Source organism: Anolis carolinensis, chromosome 3 (genome assembly GCF_035594765.1).
Source record: "Anolis carolinensis isolate JA03-04 chromosome 3, rAnoCar3.1.pri, whole genome shotgun sequence".
In the NCBI taxonomy this organism is placed as follows: domain Eukaryota; kingdom Metazoa; phylum Chordata; class Lepidosauria; order Squamata; family Dactyloidae; genus Anolis; species Anolis carolinensis.
The window spans coordinates 235,048,784-235,065,177 of NC_085843.1; the positions used below are offsets into that span (position 1 = coordinate 235,048,784).

At 38.6% G+C, this 16,394-nt stretch overlaps 1 protein-coding gene across 1 annotated transcript in view; it reads left to right on the forward strand.

Annotated features, from left to right (window-relative positions):
- The first annotated feature begins 4,280 nt into the window (after positions 1-4,280).
- abcc2 (ATP binding cassette subfamily C member 2) overlaps positions 4,281-16,394 on the forward strand; it is a 48,083-nt gene continuing 35,969 nt past the window's right edge. Inside the window, exons 1-7 of the mRNA XM_062976375.1 lie at positions 4,281-4,602; positions 7,994-8,167; positions 9,667-9,792; positions 10,272-10,406; positions 13,762-13,884; positions 14,205-14,260; positions 15,933-16,164. Coding sequence (XP_062832445.1) covers positions 4,558-4,602; positions 7,994-8,167; positions 9,667-9,792; positions 10,272-10,406; positions 13,762-13,884; positions 14,205-14,260; positions 15,933-16,164 — 891 coding nt within the window. The 5' untranslated portion in view covers positions 4,281-4,557. The remainder of the gene's footprint in view (positions 4,603-7,993; positions 8,168-9,666; positions 9,793-10,271; positions 10,407-13,761; positions 13,885-14,204; positions 14,261-15,932; positions 16,165-16,394) is intronic.

Here is a 16,394-nt window from a genome sequence, read left to right on the forward strand (position 1 = left end):
GTTTTGTAAAAATGTCATACTTTTTTCTTTATTTTAAATCACCCGATAATTGTAGTTCTCTTGGTAATATACAAATAAAATAATGAAAACAAAGGAAAAATGAGGCATAGCAGATAAAACAACATGAGATAAAATTTACAGCAAATGATAAAAGCAGTGCAAAGGTCTAAAAGCACTAAAACGTCCCCTGGGCAACATCCTTGCAGACGGCCAATTCTCTCACTCCAGCAACTCCGGTTGCTCCTGACACGAAAAAAAAAAAAAAAGCACTAAAACAATTTTCTAAAATGCCCCTGGAAATAAAAAGATCTTCACCTGGAGCTAAAAAGACAAGCACGAGGTGAGTCTCTCTGAGCAGGATGTCCCACAGTTGGAAAGCCATGACTGAAAAATACCTGTCTGTTGTAGTCATTCACCTTTCTTTGTTTGCCTGAGAGCCATGGGACAGGTCCTCAGATATAGGGTGTTTATCTGGAGATACAAAGGGAGACCATCTTGTCACATGATTTATACTTAAATTGTGTAAAGCTTCAGAAAACAAATTAACAAGCACTTTGAACTGGAATCAATTTGCTTACAGGTAAAGTACTAGCATAATACATAGCACCAGATAATAACACATGACAATCAAGGGGCAGGTCTCCAGTTGTGTTAATATTTTGCAAGAATAACATTGTGAAGAGAAAAGGAAGGCCAGAGAAGTGCAATAAACCTTTGTGCTTTTGGTCTGAAGTTGTTGAGACTCATGGGAAGGCTAGATTGTATGATAATCAGTGGTGATGATAGTATGGTGTTAGTGAAGTGGCAAACATACTCAAAGTTTTAATCCAAACTTTAGAGAATCCGTCTAAAGACTTTAGAAAGCCTTGTTAAAGTTTGGACTAAAGGACAAAGCAGACCTATTTCTCCAATAGCATGGATCCCATCAGTCACATTGGTCTGCAGTCTTAATCTTTATACTATAAGACTGGTTCTCAACCTGAGGTCCCCATATGTTTTTGGCCTACAACTCCCAGAAATACCAGACAATTTACCAGTTGTTAGGATTTCTGGGAGTTGAAGGCCAAAAACATATGGGGACTTCAGGTTGAGAACCACTGCTATAATAGATAAAGAATAGTTTTGCCGGATGAGAATTAAAACCAATGTGGTCTATTTTGTTCATACAGTGGTCAACCACATGTTTAAAGGCAGCTTTCAAGCATTTCTGCCATTCATTTAGTACCGTGGTGGTACCTATGGCAAGCATGTCAGAAGAGGCACACGTGCAGTCACCCACCCCACCCTTGCTCGCAGGTTCGCTTGCTAAACGCTCACTTGCTACATGCCCCCCTTGCCTTACAGCTGGTTTTTTATTGCAGTTTGGGCACTCGGTCTATAAAAGGTTTGCCACCATTGATTTAGTAGATCTCTTGAAAAATCAGTTCTGCTATGGGAGGGGAAGACCCAACATTCACACAGCCGTTTAAAGGAACTCTTGTGTCATGGAAAAGTCAAATGCATGTTCTTTGTTTCACTGCAAGACTTGAACTCTCCTGATCCTGTTTTTGTCCCTCCTGGGGTTGTGTGATTTGATTTCATTTGTAATGCTGCCCTACGGTATAGGAACATTTTTACAAGATGCAATATTTCATTTACTATCTAATAATTAACCAAATAGATTTAAATTGGCTGTCCTATGGACATTGGACCCTTTTGTCAAGAATGAATCAGAGCTTGTTGTGGATTTTCTGATTGTATAAAGCATGAGACAGCAGAATATCTCTTGGATACTTTTAGTGTGATTCGGAGCAGTCTGTGTGGGAGGAGGGAAGAAAATGTGGATAATGCTACAGGCGTGATTGCTGTTGTTAACAGTCGGGGATAGCTGAAGATTTTGGTCCTGTATCTTGTGAAGTATCTACTGGTCAGTCTTGGAATTAACATTTCGCAATCCACTCTTTCACAATTGAGACATGAGTTCTAGAGTTCAGAAACTTAGCAGAAAAAGGTTAACATATGTGCCAAGATCCTATGGTTTTGCTCACTGGGCATAATTCTGCATACATATCATTCGATGTCTGTTCTTTCTTCTAATTTTATGTCAATTTTAAACTGACATTTATATTACGTTACATTGCTACAACAAGCCTGCGTGGTAGAGTGGTGCGATCACTGGACTACAGCTCAACAGCAGGAATAATGTGACTGCCATAAAAACCTTAATGCAATGAAGATGATAAATTTCATCCATGCTTTTACCTCATCCCTGTCCATATTTTGAGCTTTGGGGAGAAGGAAGCAATGGCAAAAATTCTGAAAACCCAATTTATCAACCACCTCACTCCACAAGTTTCTCTTGCTTTATCTTTTTCATTTCATTTTCTTAAATTCTCCCATTGTTTGGATTGCTTTTTCTCATCTGAATGTCAATTAAAGTAATACATACATATTTTAAGAGCTTCACAATTCAGTTTCCTGGGACAGATGTTTTACTGCAGAGTTCTGTGCATTTAGAAAAACGTTTGATGCTTAAATTCACATCGAGACTGGCAAGTATAGTTTCTTAAATTAACAACAATTTCAATCTCCATTGAGACAGCGTGGGAATATTTTCAAGTACTGCTTCATTTAAATCCCCTTTAATTGCTTTCTGAGAGAAAAATGCTGCCTTGAAGAAAAATACTTAAATAAAAATAAAGAAAAATACTGTAAATAAATAAATTATATCCCAGATTTCCTCCACTGAGTTCAAGGTGGCCTATGCGGCTGTCTTTTACATCTTATTGTCACAGTATTCTAGAGAGCCAATTAAACTGAGAAATAGTGAGTGGCTCCTGGTCCCCTATTGTGTTTCATAGCTACATAGCTTCTAGGTTTTAACAAATCAAATCTGCCAAAATTCCTCATTGTAATTCAGGGTAACTGAAATATAACATCTCTCAATATGTTCACTCATTCCTCAGTGAATATTTACCTTAGCTTGGCAAAACTTCAAACATTCTTCAGTTTGTAGAACTGAGTTTTAGCGATGCATTACTTTTGAATATATTTATGATAAAAAGTGATTTGTAAAGTAGTGAAAATAATTTACTGGAAATATTTTTTCAGGTCTTTTTTGGTTTTTACTTTACTTTGATTTCATACAGTCACAGGAATGTTTGACATGAGTATATGGATCATTTACTAATATTAAAAATAGAATAGGGGTCAATCAGGACGTAAAGGGTGTCATGGGGATTCTGTGTGCCAAGTTTGGTCCAGTTCCGTCACTGGTGGGCTTCGTAGTGGTCTATGGTAACCAAAGCGATGGAAAGTACTGCCAATCCCATCATCCGTGGTCCATGCTCCCCCAAATGGCACCCGGACATAAAGTGCATCATGGGGGTTAAGTGTGCCAAGTTTGGGCCAGGTCCGTCATTCCTGGCAGTCACCATGGCCTATGAAAGTGGGAGCCAATCAGAAAGCTGCCACATACACCACCGCATACCCACATATTTATTTATTTATTTATTTATTTGTTTGTTTATTTATTGCCATTGCTTTTTCTTAACTTTTGTTTATTTTTACTTTACTGACAGAAGAATGTTTCTTTTCTTGTTTAATATGAAATTTTACCACTAATGCCATAACTTGCTTTTTTTTTTTTTTTGCATTTTTTAAATTGTGGGATATATATACAGTAGAGTCTCGCTTATCCAAAGTAAATGGGCTGGCAGAACGTTGGATAAGCGAATATGTTGGATAATAAGGAGGGATTAAGGAACAACCTATTAAACATTACATTAGGTTATGATTTTACAAATTAAGCACCAAAACATCATGTTATACAACAAATTTGACAGAAAAAGTAGTTCAATACACAGTAATGCTATGTAGTAATTACTGTATTTATGAATTTAGCACCAAAGTATCATGATGTATTGAAAACATTGACTACAAAAATGGGTTGGATGATCCAGAACGTTGGATAAGTGAGACTCTACTGTATACGTACACACACATAGAAACATACAATCATGATATTCCACAGTCAAAATACCAGTATTTTTCCCCAATCCTGCCGCCTCCCCATTATCACCTATGAACTTATCCTTATGTAGCACGAGGGTGCAAAAATACTATTGAATATTTATACCTAAGTATAATTGAGCATGTATACGTCCCCCTCTTCCTCCCTCCCTCCCTCCCTCCCTCCCTCCCTCTTCCCACTGGGAACAGTTTATTACTCTTACTATGCTTATTTTAGTTGTTCAATCATGAGGCTAATTTATTTATTTATTTACAACATTTCTACCCCGCCCTTCTCACCCGAGGGGACATACCCACATACCTACAAACATTCACTTTTATTATATAGATATAGATTTTCTAGAGTCCTGCCCCAGACTACTATATTCAAGATTAACAAATCTGATTCATGAGGCTAAACATGCATCTGGAGTTAACGATTAATGTCCTGTCACTGTGTAGTTGTTCCTAAGGCCCCTTTGTTGAGCATGTGGGACTTTTGCCCTGTTCAGCTTCCTGGGATTGATAAATCAGTTGGACAAGGACAGGAGAAGAGAGTGCCTTGCCATGGCGATGGCAGCCTTGGGGGATTTCTGTGGCTCTGTTTTCTGGGTAAGTAGCAGCCTCTTCTACCCAAAACTGTTACTCGGTTTCTGGCAGAGATGATGATGATACTGTGACACACTAAGAGGTTGCAGAGATCTGTCTTGAACTCTGCCAGTATGCCATGCATTCTATGTTGGGGGCTGTTTGATGAGGGTTTGGGACAGCAGTGTATATGTATTATTGCCTTGGACACACACAGCAAATTCATTGTGATTGTGGTTATAAGATTAATAAGCTAACCTCATAGTATGCTGTTGTTTCAAAGATATACTAAGATTTGGAAACGTGATACCTCTCATTATACTACCTATTACAAATAATCTCAGTGTTCTTTCCCCTTGGAAAGCTCCCCCTCGGTGCTCATTAATATATTTTTGGCTGCTTTCGTGGATAAGGGAGCTTGAGAACATGGGTGGAGAACCTGCAATTAGTAACTTTTTGCAAAAAGAGATAGAGGAGACGGGATTCCAACTAGAATGTGCTACGTGATATATCAGACTTCAGTGTTTACTTGAACAGTAGATCTTTCATTTTCATGAATGTTGGGAGAGTGAAGGATCAATATGAAAGTGAGGAAAGTGTGAATAGAAAAACACACTCTTTTTATCTAAGGGCCCTTCTACACTGCCATATAATCCAGAATATCAAGGGAGATAATCCACATTATCTGCTTTGAACTGGATTATCTGAGTCTACACTGCCATATAATCCAGTTCAAAACAGATAATCTGGATTTTATACAGCTGTGTAGAAGGGGTCTGAGAGAATATTTATAGGAATTTTAGGTCATCTAGTATGATTCTGTGGTCAGCCTTCTGAGATCATGCTGGAAAACTGCCCTGGATTATGTTTTGGATGGCATGATTTTAATTGGTGTTTTTAATAATTGATATTTTAATCATTGGTTTTATTGTGATTGTTTTTGATATATGTGTGTATGGCATCAAATTGCTGCTTGTTGTAAGGCCGCTTTGATTCCCTTTCTACGTTGAGAAATGCAAGATATACATATGGTAAATAAAATAATAATAAATAAATAAAACCTAAAGATTCTTAGAGAGATCATATCAATTATATCTGTGGTTAATTAAATCCTCAAAAGTTAAATACACAAATGTGGTGGGTAGATTAGAACACAAAGAGAGGCCCCTTCCACATTGCTCCTATATCCCCGATTATCTTGTTATCCCAGATTATCTGACAGTGGAGACTCATATAATCCAGTTTAAAGCAAATAATCTGAGATGGGATCCTGGGATATAGGGCAGTGTGGAAGGGAGCTTATTAGAATCTAATCAAGAAAAAAAACAACTCAGAAAGCTAAGAAAGTGTAGTTAATTGGTAGAATAGTCCTTAGTCATGCTGAGTCACACATGATCTAATCACAGTTGGAATAACGGTGACCAGGTCAAGTGTTATGTATTCGGATGCATGTGGCCTTGTACAAAAGGTCAGTAAAATCTCATTTGCAATTGGTTGATGGCTGAGTTAGAACAAATAAATTATTATAAGACCTGTCTAATTCACTGAAGGCAAAAAAACAAGATAGTATATCAGTAATTAGCTGATAACAGAAGACCAGAAAACAATTACACTTAAAGGAAAATAATATGTCCTTGGGTTACTGTATAAACCAATACTGAGCAAGAAAGATTGTATGCATCTATGGGCCCTTCTACACTGCCATATAATCCAGAATATCAAGGCCAATAATCCACATTATCTGCTTTGAACTGGATTATCGGAAGCCCCTTCTACGCTGCCATGTAATCCTGATTATCAAAGCAGATAATCCACATCACCTGCTTTGAACTGGATGCTATGAGTCTACACTGCCAAATAATCCAGTTCAAAGCAGATAATCTGGATTTAATACATCTTTGTAGAAGGGGTCTAGAACTGTTGATTATGTTTCCAAAAGGTACCAAATCCATCTGAAAAAATGTTATAGGAATAAAAACATGGTGAGGTCATGCATTATTTTGCTATAAAATGCAATTTTCCAATCCTTGTACCCAAGTGATTTCACACATTTTTTATAGTTTTGATCTGTACATAATGTTTTGCTCCAAGCCAACAACATGCTTCCACCTATACTTCATTTTTCAATTTTTTGGACTTGATACCTTTTGGAAACAAACTCCACAACTGACTGCTTCTTTGTAATACTAGTGACAGTCTAAACAGATGTCCCATATATTAAAAAAGAGATAACAGGCAATTCTGTTTTGTGATTCCTATGGAAAAGTATATAGAGTCAGTATCATGTAGTGGTTTGAGTATTGGACTATTTCACTGGAGATCAGGGTTCAAATCCCCACTCAGCCATGAAAACCCACGGGGTGACATTGGGCAAGTTGCTCTCTTTCAGCCTCAGAAGAAGAGAAAAAGCAAATCCCCTCTAAATAAATCTGGTAAAGTAAATCATGTGAGGCGTGTGGCTTACGGTTGCCATAAGTCAGAAAGGGCATGAAGGCAAACACCAACATGGAAAAATAAGGTCTCCCCCAAAGACACTTGTTAGAGGTATAAGAAATGGCTTCAAACTAAAGGAAAGCGATTTCACCTGAACATTAGAAAGAACTTCCTAACTGTGAGAGCTGTTCAGCAATGGAACTCTCTGCTCCGGAGTGTGGTGGAGGCTCCTTCTTAGGAGGCTTTTAAACAGAGGCTGGATGGCCATGTGATTTTGAATGTGATTTTCCTGCTTCTTGGCAAGGGTTAGACTGGATGGCCCACGATGCAGATGGAGTTGGATAGCCCAACTCTATGAGCCTATGATTCTATGAAATAATAGAATCCCTCGACAGATTATCTGTGATCCCTTACTAGTTTAAGTCTATATGGCTGCCTCTTATGCCAAATTTGATGTTCTAAGACAGGGTTTCTCAACCTGGGGATTGGGACCCCTAGGAGGATCATGAGGGGGTATCAGTGGGGTCCCCAAAGACCCCTCTGACAACAACTACAACTCCCAAACAACAAAATCAACCCTCCCCCAAACCCACCATTATTCAGATTTGGGCATATAGAGTATTTGTGCCAAATTTGGTCCAGTGAATGAAAATACATCCTGCATATCAGATATTTACATTACGAATCTTAACGGTAGCAAAATTACAGTTACATAATTTTATGGTTGGGGATTACCACAACATGAGGAACTGTATTAAGGGGTCGTGGCATTAGGAAGGTTGAGAACCACTGTTCTAAGAGGATATAAGAAGTTTTCTTCCTTAGTTGAAGTGCCAATAAAGAAACAATGAGTCTAGCATGAAAAGTTTTTCTTCAGCAGGAGAGGAAATAGATATATGTCAGTTACGATGCATTGGGTGAAGATTTTAATGTGTCTGTGCTTCTATTATCTGCATGAATTGTTTGTCTTTCATAACTGCAGAACTCCTCTCTACTGGATCGAGAGGATGCTGACCTGACGCTCTGCTTTGAACAGACAGTTCTTGTCTGGATCCCGCTTGGGTTCCTTTGGCTCTTTGGGCCATGGCAGCTTCTTCCATTGTTCAAATGCCACAGGAAAAAATTGTCTATCACAAAACTTTACCTTACTAAACAGGTAAGAGAGAAAGCAGCAGGCTACTCTCAAAGTATATTGGAAGGGTATAAGATTTGTTACAGTTGTTCTAAAGTTTTGAAACAATATCCAAACAACAGACTATTCCTAGCACTGTCGCCAATATTTTTTCTCACCAAATAAAGATCTTATATTATTTCTGACACGTGCTGTAAAGATGGTGGGGAAAATAGAGAATTCATTGATACAGAATTGATTAAACAGAATATGGGCAAAAGCTTTTTTGAAAAGTTAACATACAAGGTAAGATTAGAGAGAGGAGAAAGAAAAGAGAATTTGTTTGAGGTTATATGGATGCCATTTGTCAGCTATATGTTCCAGACCAATAGCAGCTTTAAACCACCCTCAGATCAGGTGAGATTCTGGATAAATGATTAGGGGAAGCTATGACTAATTATTAATAAAATTAGACAATTGAATAGAGAATATTTTATTAGTAAGAGGATTGACAGGGAAGTAATTTATGACTTGGGGAGGAGAAGGCAGGTGGATGAGATAAAAGCAATTAAAAAAAGATTAATTGCTATAATGTGTGAACTTTTAATAAAAATACAGTAATGAATTGAAGATTTTATTCTCACCCTCATGTGAATTTATTTTTAATTCTGTGACATATCTGAACAAAAAAAAATCATTGTTTTCCTTTCCCATTTTTATCTTTTACATGGGCCTTGGTGAAATAGAACTTTTACCCTTAATCTTTAAGAATTGGTGAAAAAATTCAGAGGAAGAAACTTTGCCCTTTAAAATATATTATCTCAGCAAACTATTTCCTTAAAAATATTTGGAGGGGTTCTATCCAAGATCCAAGAAATCACTACAAATAGCATTTCCCACCCACCAAAAATGGAATGAATAGATACCGAGGTGGAAGCAACAGGCAGACATCAACAAAAATACGGGTTCATCTATAGAATTAATGCAGTTAAACATTAACTTCCATGGCTCAATGTTATGAAATCCTGGGAGCTGTGGTTTGGTGAGGCACCAGTATTATTTGCAGAGAAGGCTAACGACCTTGTAAAACTACAGTTCCCATGAATCCATAACATTGAGCCATAGTCGTTAATGTGATGTCAAACTGCATTAATTCTGCAGTATAGGTACACCCTGCATTGCAAGAACTCACGCTTCCTTAGACTTGTCTAAAAGAGCCAATTGGAGGGAGGAACTGATGGAAAAACGGCAAAGACTTCAGTCCAGATGTTTCTTCATTAATTCTGACTGAATCAGACAATGATACCTGCCCATAACAAAACCAAAAGCAAGCAGGAAAGAAAGATAAAAGAGTCTTATCCCATTCTATGTGAAAGCCATCTCATCTTTAGTGGAAAAAGAGCAGCAAAAACAAGTGAATAAGGTGTCTTTTCTGGACACTCCAAATTTCTGCTATTTCTCCCGTTTGAAAGCTACTTGCAACTTTTTTTCTTCTGGAATCTCATAGGAGAAACAATTTCTGATTCCCCTTTTCTTTTGTCCAGGTGCTGACTATGCTGCTGTTACTGATGGCGCTAGCTGAACTCATTTTCACCATCGTTGAAGTCCTTGGACACCACCATAACCCTGCCATCCAGTACACGAATCCTGCACTCTACGTGGTCACTTGGGTGAGAGCCATTCTTCGGCAAGCTGTGCTCCATGCGGTAGAATGAAAGCACTGCACTATTTCGGTTTTCTCCCTACCCCACCTTCCAAGGCCAACCATTTTACCCTGATTAGATTCCACTGGCTCCACTAGTGCTGGTCCACAAGTCCTAGCTAGATGATCTGTACCACAAAATAAATTGTTTTAGTAATATATGGATTCAGTGTTAAATAGAATGGAACAATGCTCATTCTCGATTGTTCCTGCAATGCCACAAAACTTTAATTCAGTCATTCATTTGCATTGGGCTCCCTGCATTATGTAATTTAAATATCCCACCCCCTGATGTTAAGCTCATTCCAGGTGCAGAGCATGGAAAACCTGTTGGTTTTTTTTTTTTTTTTGGACTACATGGCAATACTTGTTGGGGGATTTGGGGAGCATATTTTCCCTTTCCTAACCCCGAAATTAATCTTGTCCTATAAACTCTCTGCTCTCCAGGTGCTTGTTTTCCTGATCCATGACAGTCGTCGCTTTACCATCCGGAGGGACTCTGCGGTTCTCTTCCTCTTTCTGATCCTTTCTGTCATTTGTGGTGTGTTTCAACTCCAGACTTTGATCCGACAAGCAATTCAGGTAAGCAATAAAGGGTATATGAGATAGTCTAGACAGTCCAAGATGGGAAAGAATGAGGCAATCCCAGCAAAGCAGAAACGTTATGGTCTACATGTAAAGAAAACAATGTGCCACATTTGATTGAAGAAACGTCTCACTTATTGCCTTGCCCAGGATCTGGGAAAAGAGCCTTTTTATGAGATCTCTGTGTCATAGTTTATTTTAAACTTTGCTGTTGTGTTTTCAAATTATTGTAATAATTATGAAAATGTGGAAATCCCACATATTCCTAAACTCTATTTGGCAGGGAATATGGAGCTATTCCCCTTTTAAACCTAGGTCGGTTCTCAGAAAGGGCAATACTCTAAAATTATTCCACAAATGATATCTCACTCTTATCCGGACAGCGAGGATTACATAAAGCACACTGGCTAAATGTTGGTGAGAATGTACTTACATCAAGGCACTTTCATCCTTATGTGGTTTTCCTGTATGAAGATGAATGCATTCTGGGGAAAGTAAATCCTATTATCACAGACATCACTAAACATGCTATTGTACTTTATCCTGCTTTTAATTTGTTGTAAAAATGTCTGGGTAGGAATAAGAACCCATAACATAAATCATTGATATGATTTCTGATCTCAGGATAGAATTTGCAAAAAACTAGAAAGCCCTCTTGCTAGATGACTAGTATATATATGGAATGCTGTACTAGGGCTGCGGCTAGCACAGCGGGTTAAACCGCCAGCTATAGAAGATCTTGTCGACTGGAAGTTAGGCAGTTCAAGCTGCAGGCAGAATGAGCTCCTGCTGTCAGCCTAGCTTCTGCCTACCTAGCAGTTCGAAAACAGCAATGTGAGTAGATAAATAGGTACCGCTTTGGCGGGGAGGTAAAAGGTGCCTGAAAAAACATGGCAGCAGAAGGCATCCATAGATGACTGGCTCCTTGGCCTGGAGGAATGGAACAACAACACCTCCCCATGGCCAAGTTGAGCACAGCCTCCAGATGTCAGAGATAAAAAAGAGGGAAGCCTTGCCTCTGTTTATGTATTGTTTGTCTGTCAATTGTATAATGGCAGTAAATGTTTGCCATATATGTACCTGTAATCTGCTCTGCGTCCCCTCGAGGAGATAGAACGGAATATAAGTAAACGTATATTATTATTGTTATTATCATTATTATTATTATTATTGACACTACGACATAGTCTGACACAGCAAACTAGATAGATATGCTGGATTTCGTATCACAAAATCACAAGTCGAACACTTCTCAAGTGTTTAGGACGGTGTGATGTATTTTCAGATGATGCGTGCAGATCCCAGTAGGGTGGCCTTTTGCAGTTGGCAGATCATAATTTTGTCAGTGTTTATTATTATTATTATTATTATTATTATTATTATTATTATTATTATATAATGGAAAAATTATCAGATTATTTAAATAGGTTAGGTAAAGGTTTTCATCTGACATTAAGTCCAGTCATGTCTGACTCTGGGGGTTGGTGTTCATCTCCATTTCTAAACCAAAGAGCCGGGATTGTCCATAGACACCTCCAAGATCATGTGGCCAGCATGACTGCATGGACTGCTGTTACCTTCCCACCAGAATGGTACCTATTGATCTACTCACATTTGCATGTTTTCGAACTGTTAGGTTGGCAGAAGCTGGGTCTAACAGCGGGTGCTCACTCTGCTCCCCGGATTCAAACCTGTGTCCGACCCCTGGCTGCTGGGCACCAATAACCATACACGGAGGCCAATCTCTATCTAATATCTTTATTAAGGAAATATATAAAAGCAATAAAAACAAGTGAAGAATATAGTTCAGAAGCAGACCTTTCAAATGAGGTCAAATATAGTCCAAAAATGTATTGTCCAATAAATGATATTAGAGTTCAAAGTTTTAATCCACTTGACCGAAACACACACTTTTGCCAAGCAATAGTGTGGGGAATTGACAGAGTCTTAGAGTCCAATGAAGCTTGACAACAAGGCTGGAAATAAACTTGGTTCTTGGCTAGGTCCGTGACTGGAAACAAGGTAAAACATGAAGCGTGGAGCAGGGTCCGTGGTTAAACAGCAAGGCAAGGCAAGCCAAGGCAAGGCAAGGGCTTGAAACTTGATCCGGGAAGCAAGGAACTGGGGTTACGAAGTCCACACACGATCTCTCTCCTGAAGCTGATCAATTGACTCCGCAAAGAATCTCTCGCGCCAAACACCTATATTGGGTCTCGTTTTCCCGCCAACAAATCTCTTTCCCTAGAGAACAAGAAGCGAAACCCAACTCTGTCCAGATGCAAGACTCCTTAGAATTTCCCAAGGGAAGCAGGCCTAATCAGTCTGTTGTTTGGCTGCAATTCGTAAACTCCTCCGTTGGGCCTCTCTAACTCCCCTGTCTCTAGAATAAGATTCTTTCCTGGGAAACGGAGGGGAGTCCTGCCCAAGGCCTGTTTTACTGAATTCTTGAGGGCAAACGTCAACATCCGGCAGGTGAAGAGACTCCGGCTCTTGTTGCACCGGCGAAAACCCCATGTTTTCATCTTCATCTGCCACAATAGTACTAGGAACAGGACTACAGGGCCCATGAGGCATCACAACCTGCGACCTTTCAGTCCACAAGTTCGGCAGCTCAGCGCTTTAAAACGCTGCACTACCGAGGGCTCCCACGATTATTTAAGAGCCACACACAATCCCGCTAAACACAATTTCTTTATTGAAAAATAGATTCCCTTCTTAGAATCCATTATCAAGTGCATCCAATGCCTGACACCACCTATATACCATTTAAACCTCTGGAGGGATGTCACATTAGATTCCACATTAGATTGATTGTATGTTTTTCTAAATGTATTTAATGGCTGCATTCCAATTACTGTATCTTCATTACTTTGTAGATAGCATTCACATTTGTTTTGTTTTGTTTTCTATTAATTTTTTATCTGTTAATACTGTACTTCATAAAACTAGTAAGAACAAACCAAAGACAAGCCACCAAAATGTAATGGTGTTTCACTGTGATCATTTGTGTAATGGGGTGTTAATTTTTTATTATCTGGTTTTAATCTTATCTTGTTTTAGCCTTTCATCAGGTGCTTGAGACCCATACTAGGAGAAAGGTGGCATATAAATAAATTAAGAAAGAAAAAAGGTCTGTAGCAAAAAGAAGATAAAGAAAAGGGCATTGTGGTACTCAATCATAGTGGTTTAGGATGCAGAACACGTACTTTTTGGGATATAACCCCTTGAATTCGAGGCGTTTTTATGATATCTCTGTGTCATAGTTTATTTTTAAAAAGGAATTTTTCTGATTTCTGCTTGCCGGGAAAATTACCAGATGACAGTAATGTTCACTTGCTTTCCACTCCTGTAGAGCTCCATCGCTGACTTACCCCGATTCAGCTTCTTTTTGGTCTCTTACGGACTTCAACTCCTTCTCTTGTTCATCTCTGTCATTTCTGACATTGCTCCTGAAATTAAGGAGGCAGCAAAGAAGGTGAGTATTATTACTGTTCCATGCTGGCAGGCTAATCTTTGAAATGGGAATAGATTTTAGAGTCCCCTATGTCTCCTCATTTGGATACATTTCTCCTGTTAAGCTTGATGAGATGAAAGACATTTCCACGAAGCTTTAGTTATGATGGCTATGTTTGGGCCCCTTGATGATCTACGCATAGTGAGTCGCAGTGTGGGTGGGGTGATGCCACAGTCCCCCATTTCTTCTATAGTTTTATTTTGAGGGTCAGATCAGTTATACCTGATTGCAATCATTCCATTAATTTTTCACATTGGAATTCCTACTCCTCTGTTTTCCAGAACCCAGAGATTACTGCTTCTATTCTGAGTGTGATCACTTTCAACTGGTACAACAGGTATGTCGATCGGGATGGAAAGAGGAATAACATAAGAGTGCCCGGGGGTTGGCTTCAGAATTGTATACATGCCATAGGCTTCTCAGGTCTTCAGTCCTTAGGGTGAAGAGCAGGACTCTCAGGGTGATAGCACTGCCTTGTAAAGTGTGTGTGGGGAGGAGGTATGTGTGTGTGTTGTGTTTGTGTGTATGTAATCCTCCTTTGTTAGACTTGCTGCTCTTCATTTGAATGACATACTCTTTGCAACATTGATTGATGCTTAATTGATCATGGGTAATGACATAGCAGGGCCATCAGCATGATGGCATCAGCCACTTGTAACATCATCAGGGCCATTGCAAGGGGTCATTACTAGCTGTCAGGTTTTGGTGCTGAAATCTCATAGCCTGTGATAGTCCTGACCTGGCAATCGTAATCATTACTCCTTTTTGCTGTGGTTGACAATGAGGGGCAACCTTTTAGCCAGTGGCTGGGGTAGTCTGGAATCCAGCAGGATTATTTATATATTTAATACATTTTTCACTCCTATTCTGCATCAGCAGACATCGGAGTGAGATACGAACAGTGAAATCACAATTTAAAATAATACAATTGAATGAAATAAAAATTTGTAGTCTTATACTAGCAATTAAAGCACTACCTCCATTAGGGTCTGAATACCTGGATTAATTGCATAATAATAATAATAATAATAATAATAATAATAATAATAATAATAATAATAATAATAATAGTGGGATCTGCGCGCATCATCCGAAAATACATCACACAGTCCTAGATACTTAGGAAGTGTTTGACTTATGATTTTGTGGTACGAAATCCAGCATATCTATCTTGTTTGCTGTGTCATACAATGTCGTTGTATCAATAATAATAATAAACTCAACTTTTGACTCTGTTCTGTTCTAACTCTCAACTTTTGACTCTGTTCTCTTGGGGTTTAATGGGGACTTTTGTTTTTGTTTTGTTTTCAGGTTTTATTTTTATTTTTTATTTATTTTGTAGAGATTTCTCTTAATTTTCTTGCTGGCTCATGTTTATCACTGATGACCGAGCTTAGCAAAATATACTATTTAATTGATGAGTCTCCACAATAATTGTAATTGTTTTTTAATGTTTTTGATGCTTAATATTTTATTGATTAATATATAAATTAGCTATATTAATTATATTGTATTTTATGTTACATGTGCTTTGATCTGTATTGTATTATATGTATTTGATGTGGCACTGAAGTGGCCAAACTGTAAGCTGCTCTGAGTCCCTTTTGGGGTGAGAAGAGCAGGGTAGAAATATAGTAAATAAATAAATAAATAAATAAATAAATAAATAAATAAATAAATCTTTATTTATGTCCTGCTTTTCTCCCTAAACAAGACCCAAAGCAGCAAAAGTTAGCAAAAGGGTCGGAAAACCCCATAGAACTACACAGAGATTGCAGCAGGGGTAGTTTTATTCCCAGGGCCAGAGTGCTTCTCTCCTTTGAGGATGATTCTTCTCAATTCAAAAGAAACCAGTTGATGGGGAGTTAGTTACTGTGTCATTAGCCTCCCCGATCACAATATCCAACTCCTGATTCTGAGCTAAAATAATTGTCAGTCCACAAGATCAGAGGAAAGAACAGTAGAGGTAGCAAGGTTTGGGGGCCTGACATGTTTCATGTATCTTACAGTATGGTCGTGAAAGGCTATCGGAAGCCATTAGAGATGGAAGATGTCTTTGAGCTGAAGGATGCAGATAAGACGCAGAAGGTTTTGGGCATGTTTGATAAGCATATGAAGACTGGGGTCAAAAAGGCCCAGTGGGAACTGGAGATCCGGCAGAGGAAGACGAAACAGCACTCAGCAACCAATGACTACAGGAATGGTTTGAGCAAGACACAGAGTCTGGATGTGCTAGTTCTGGTAAATAATGGGGCTGGGGCAAATGGCTCTCCATTTCACCTCAAAATGCTATGATTGAAGGGAAGGAACAGGAAGACAGTCTGGCTGTAAGATTATTTACTCTGACCAAAGTATCTCACTTTTGGAAACATTTTTGGAAAACTTTTGATATTGGGTGGTAAGAGAAAATTCCCTGTAGGCCATCTGACCTGAGGAGTGTCTGTTGACAAGTGTAAATCTTGTTCTGGATT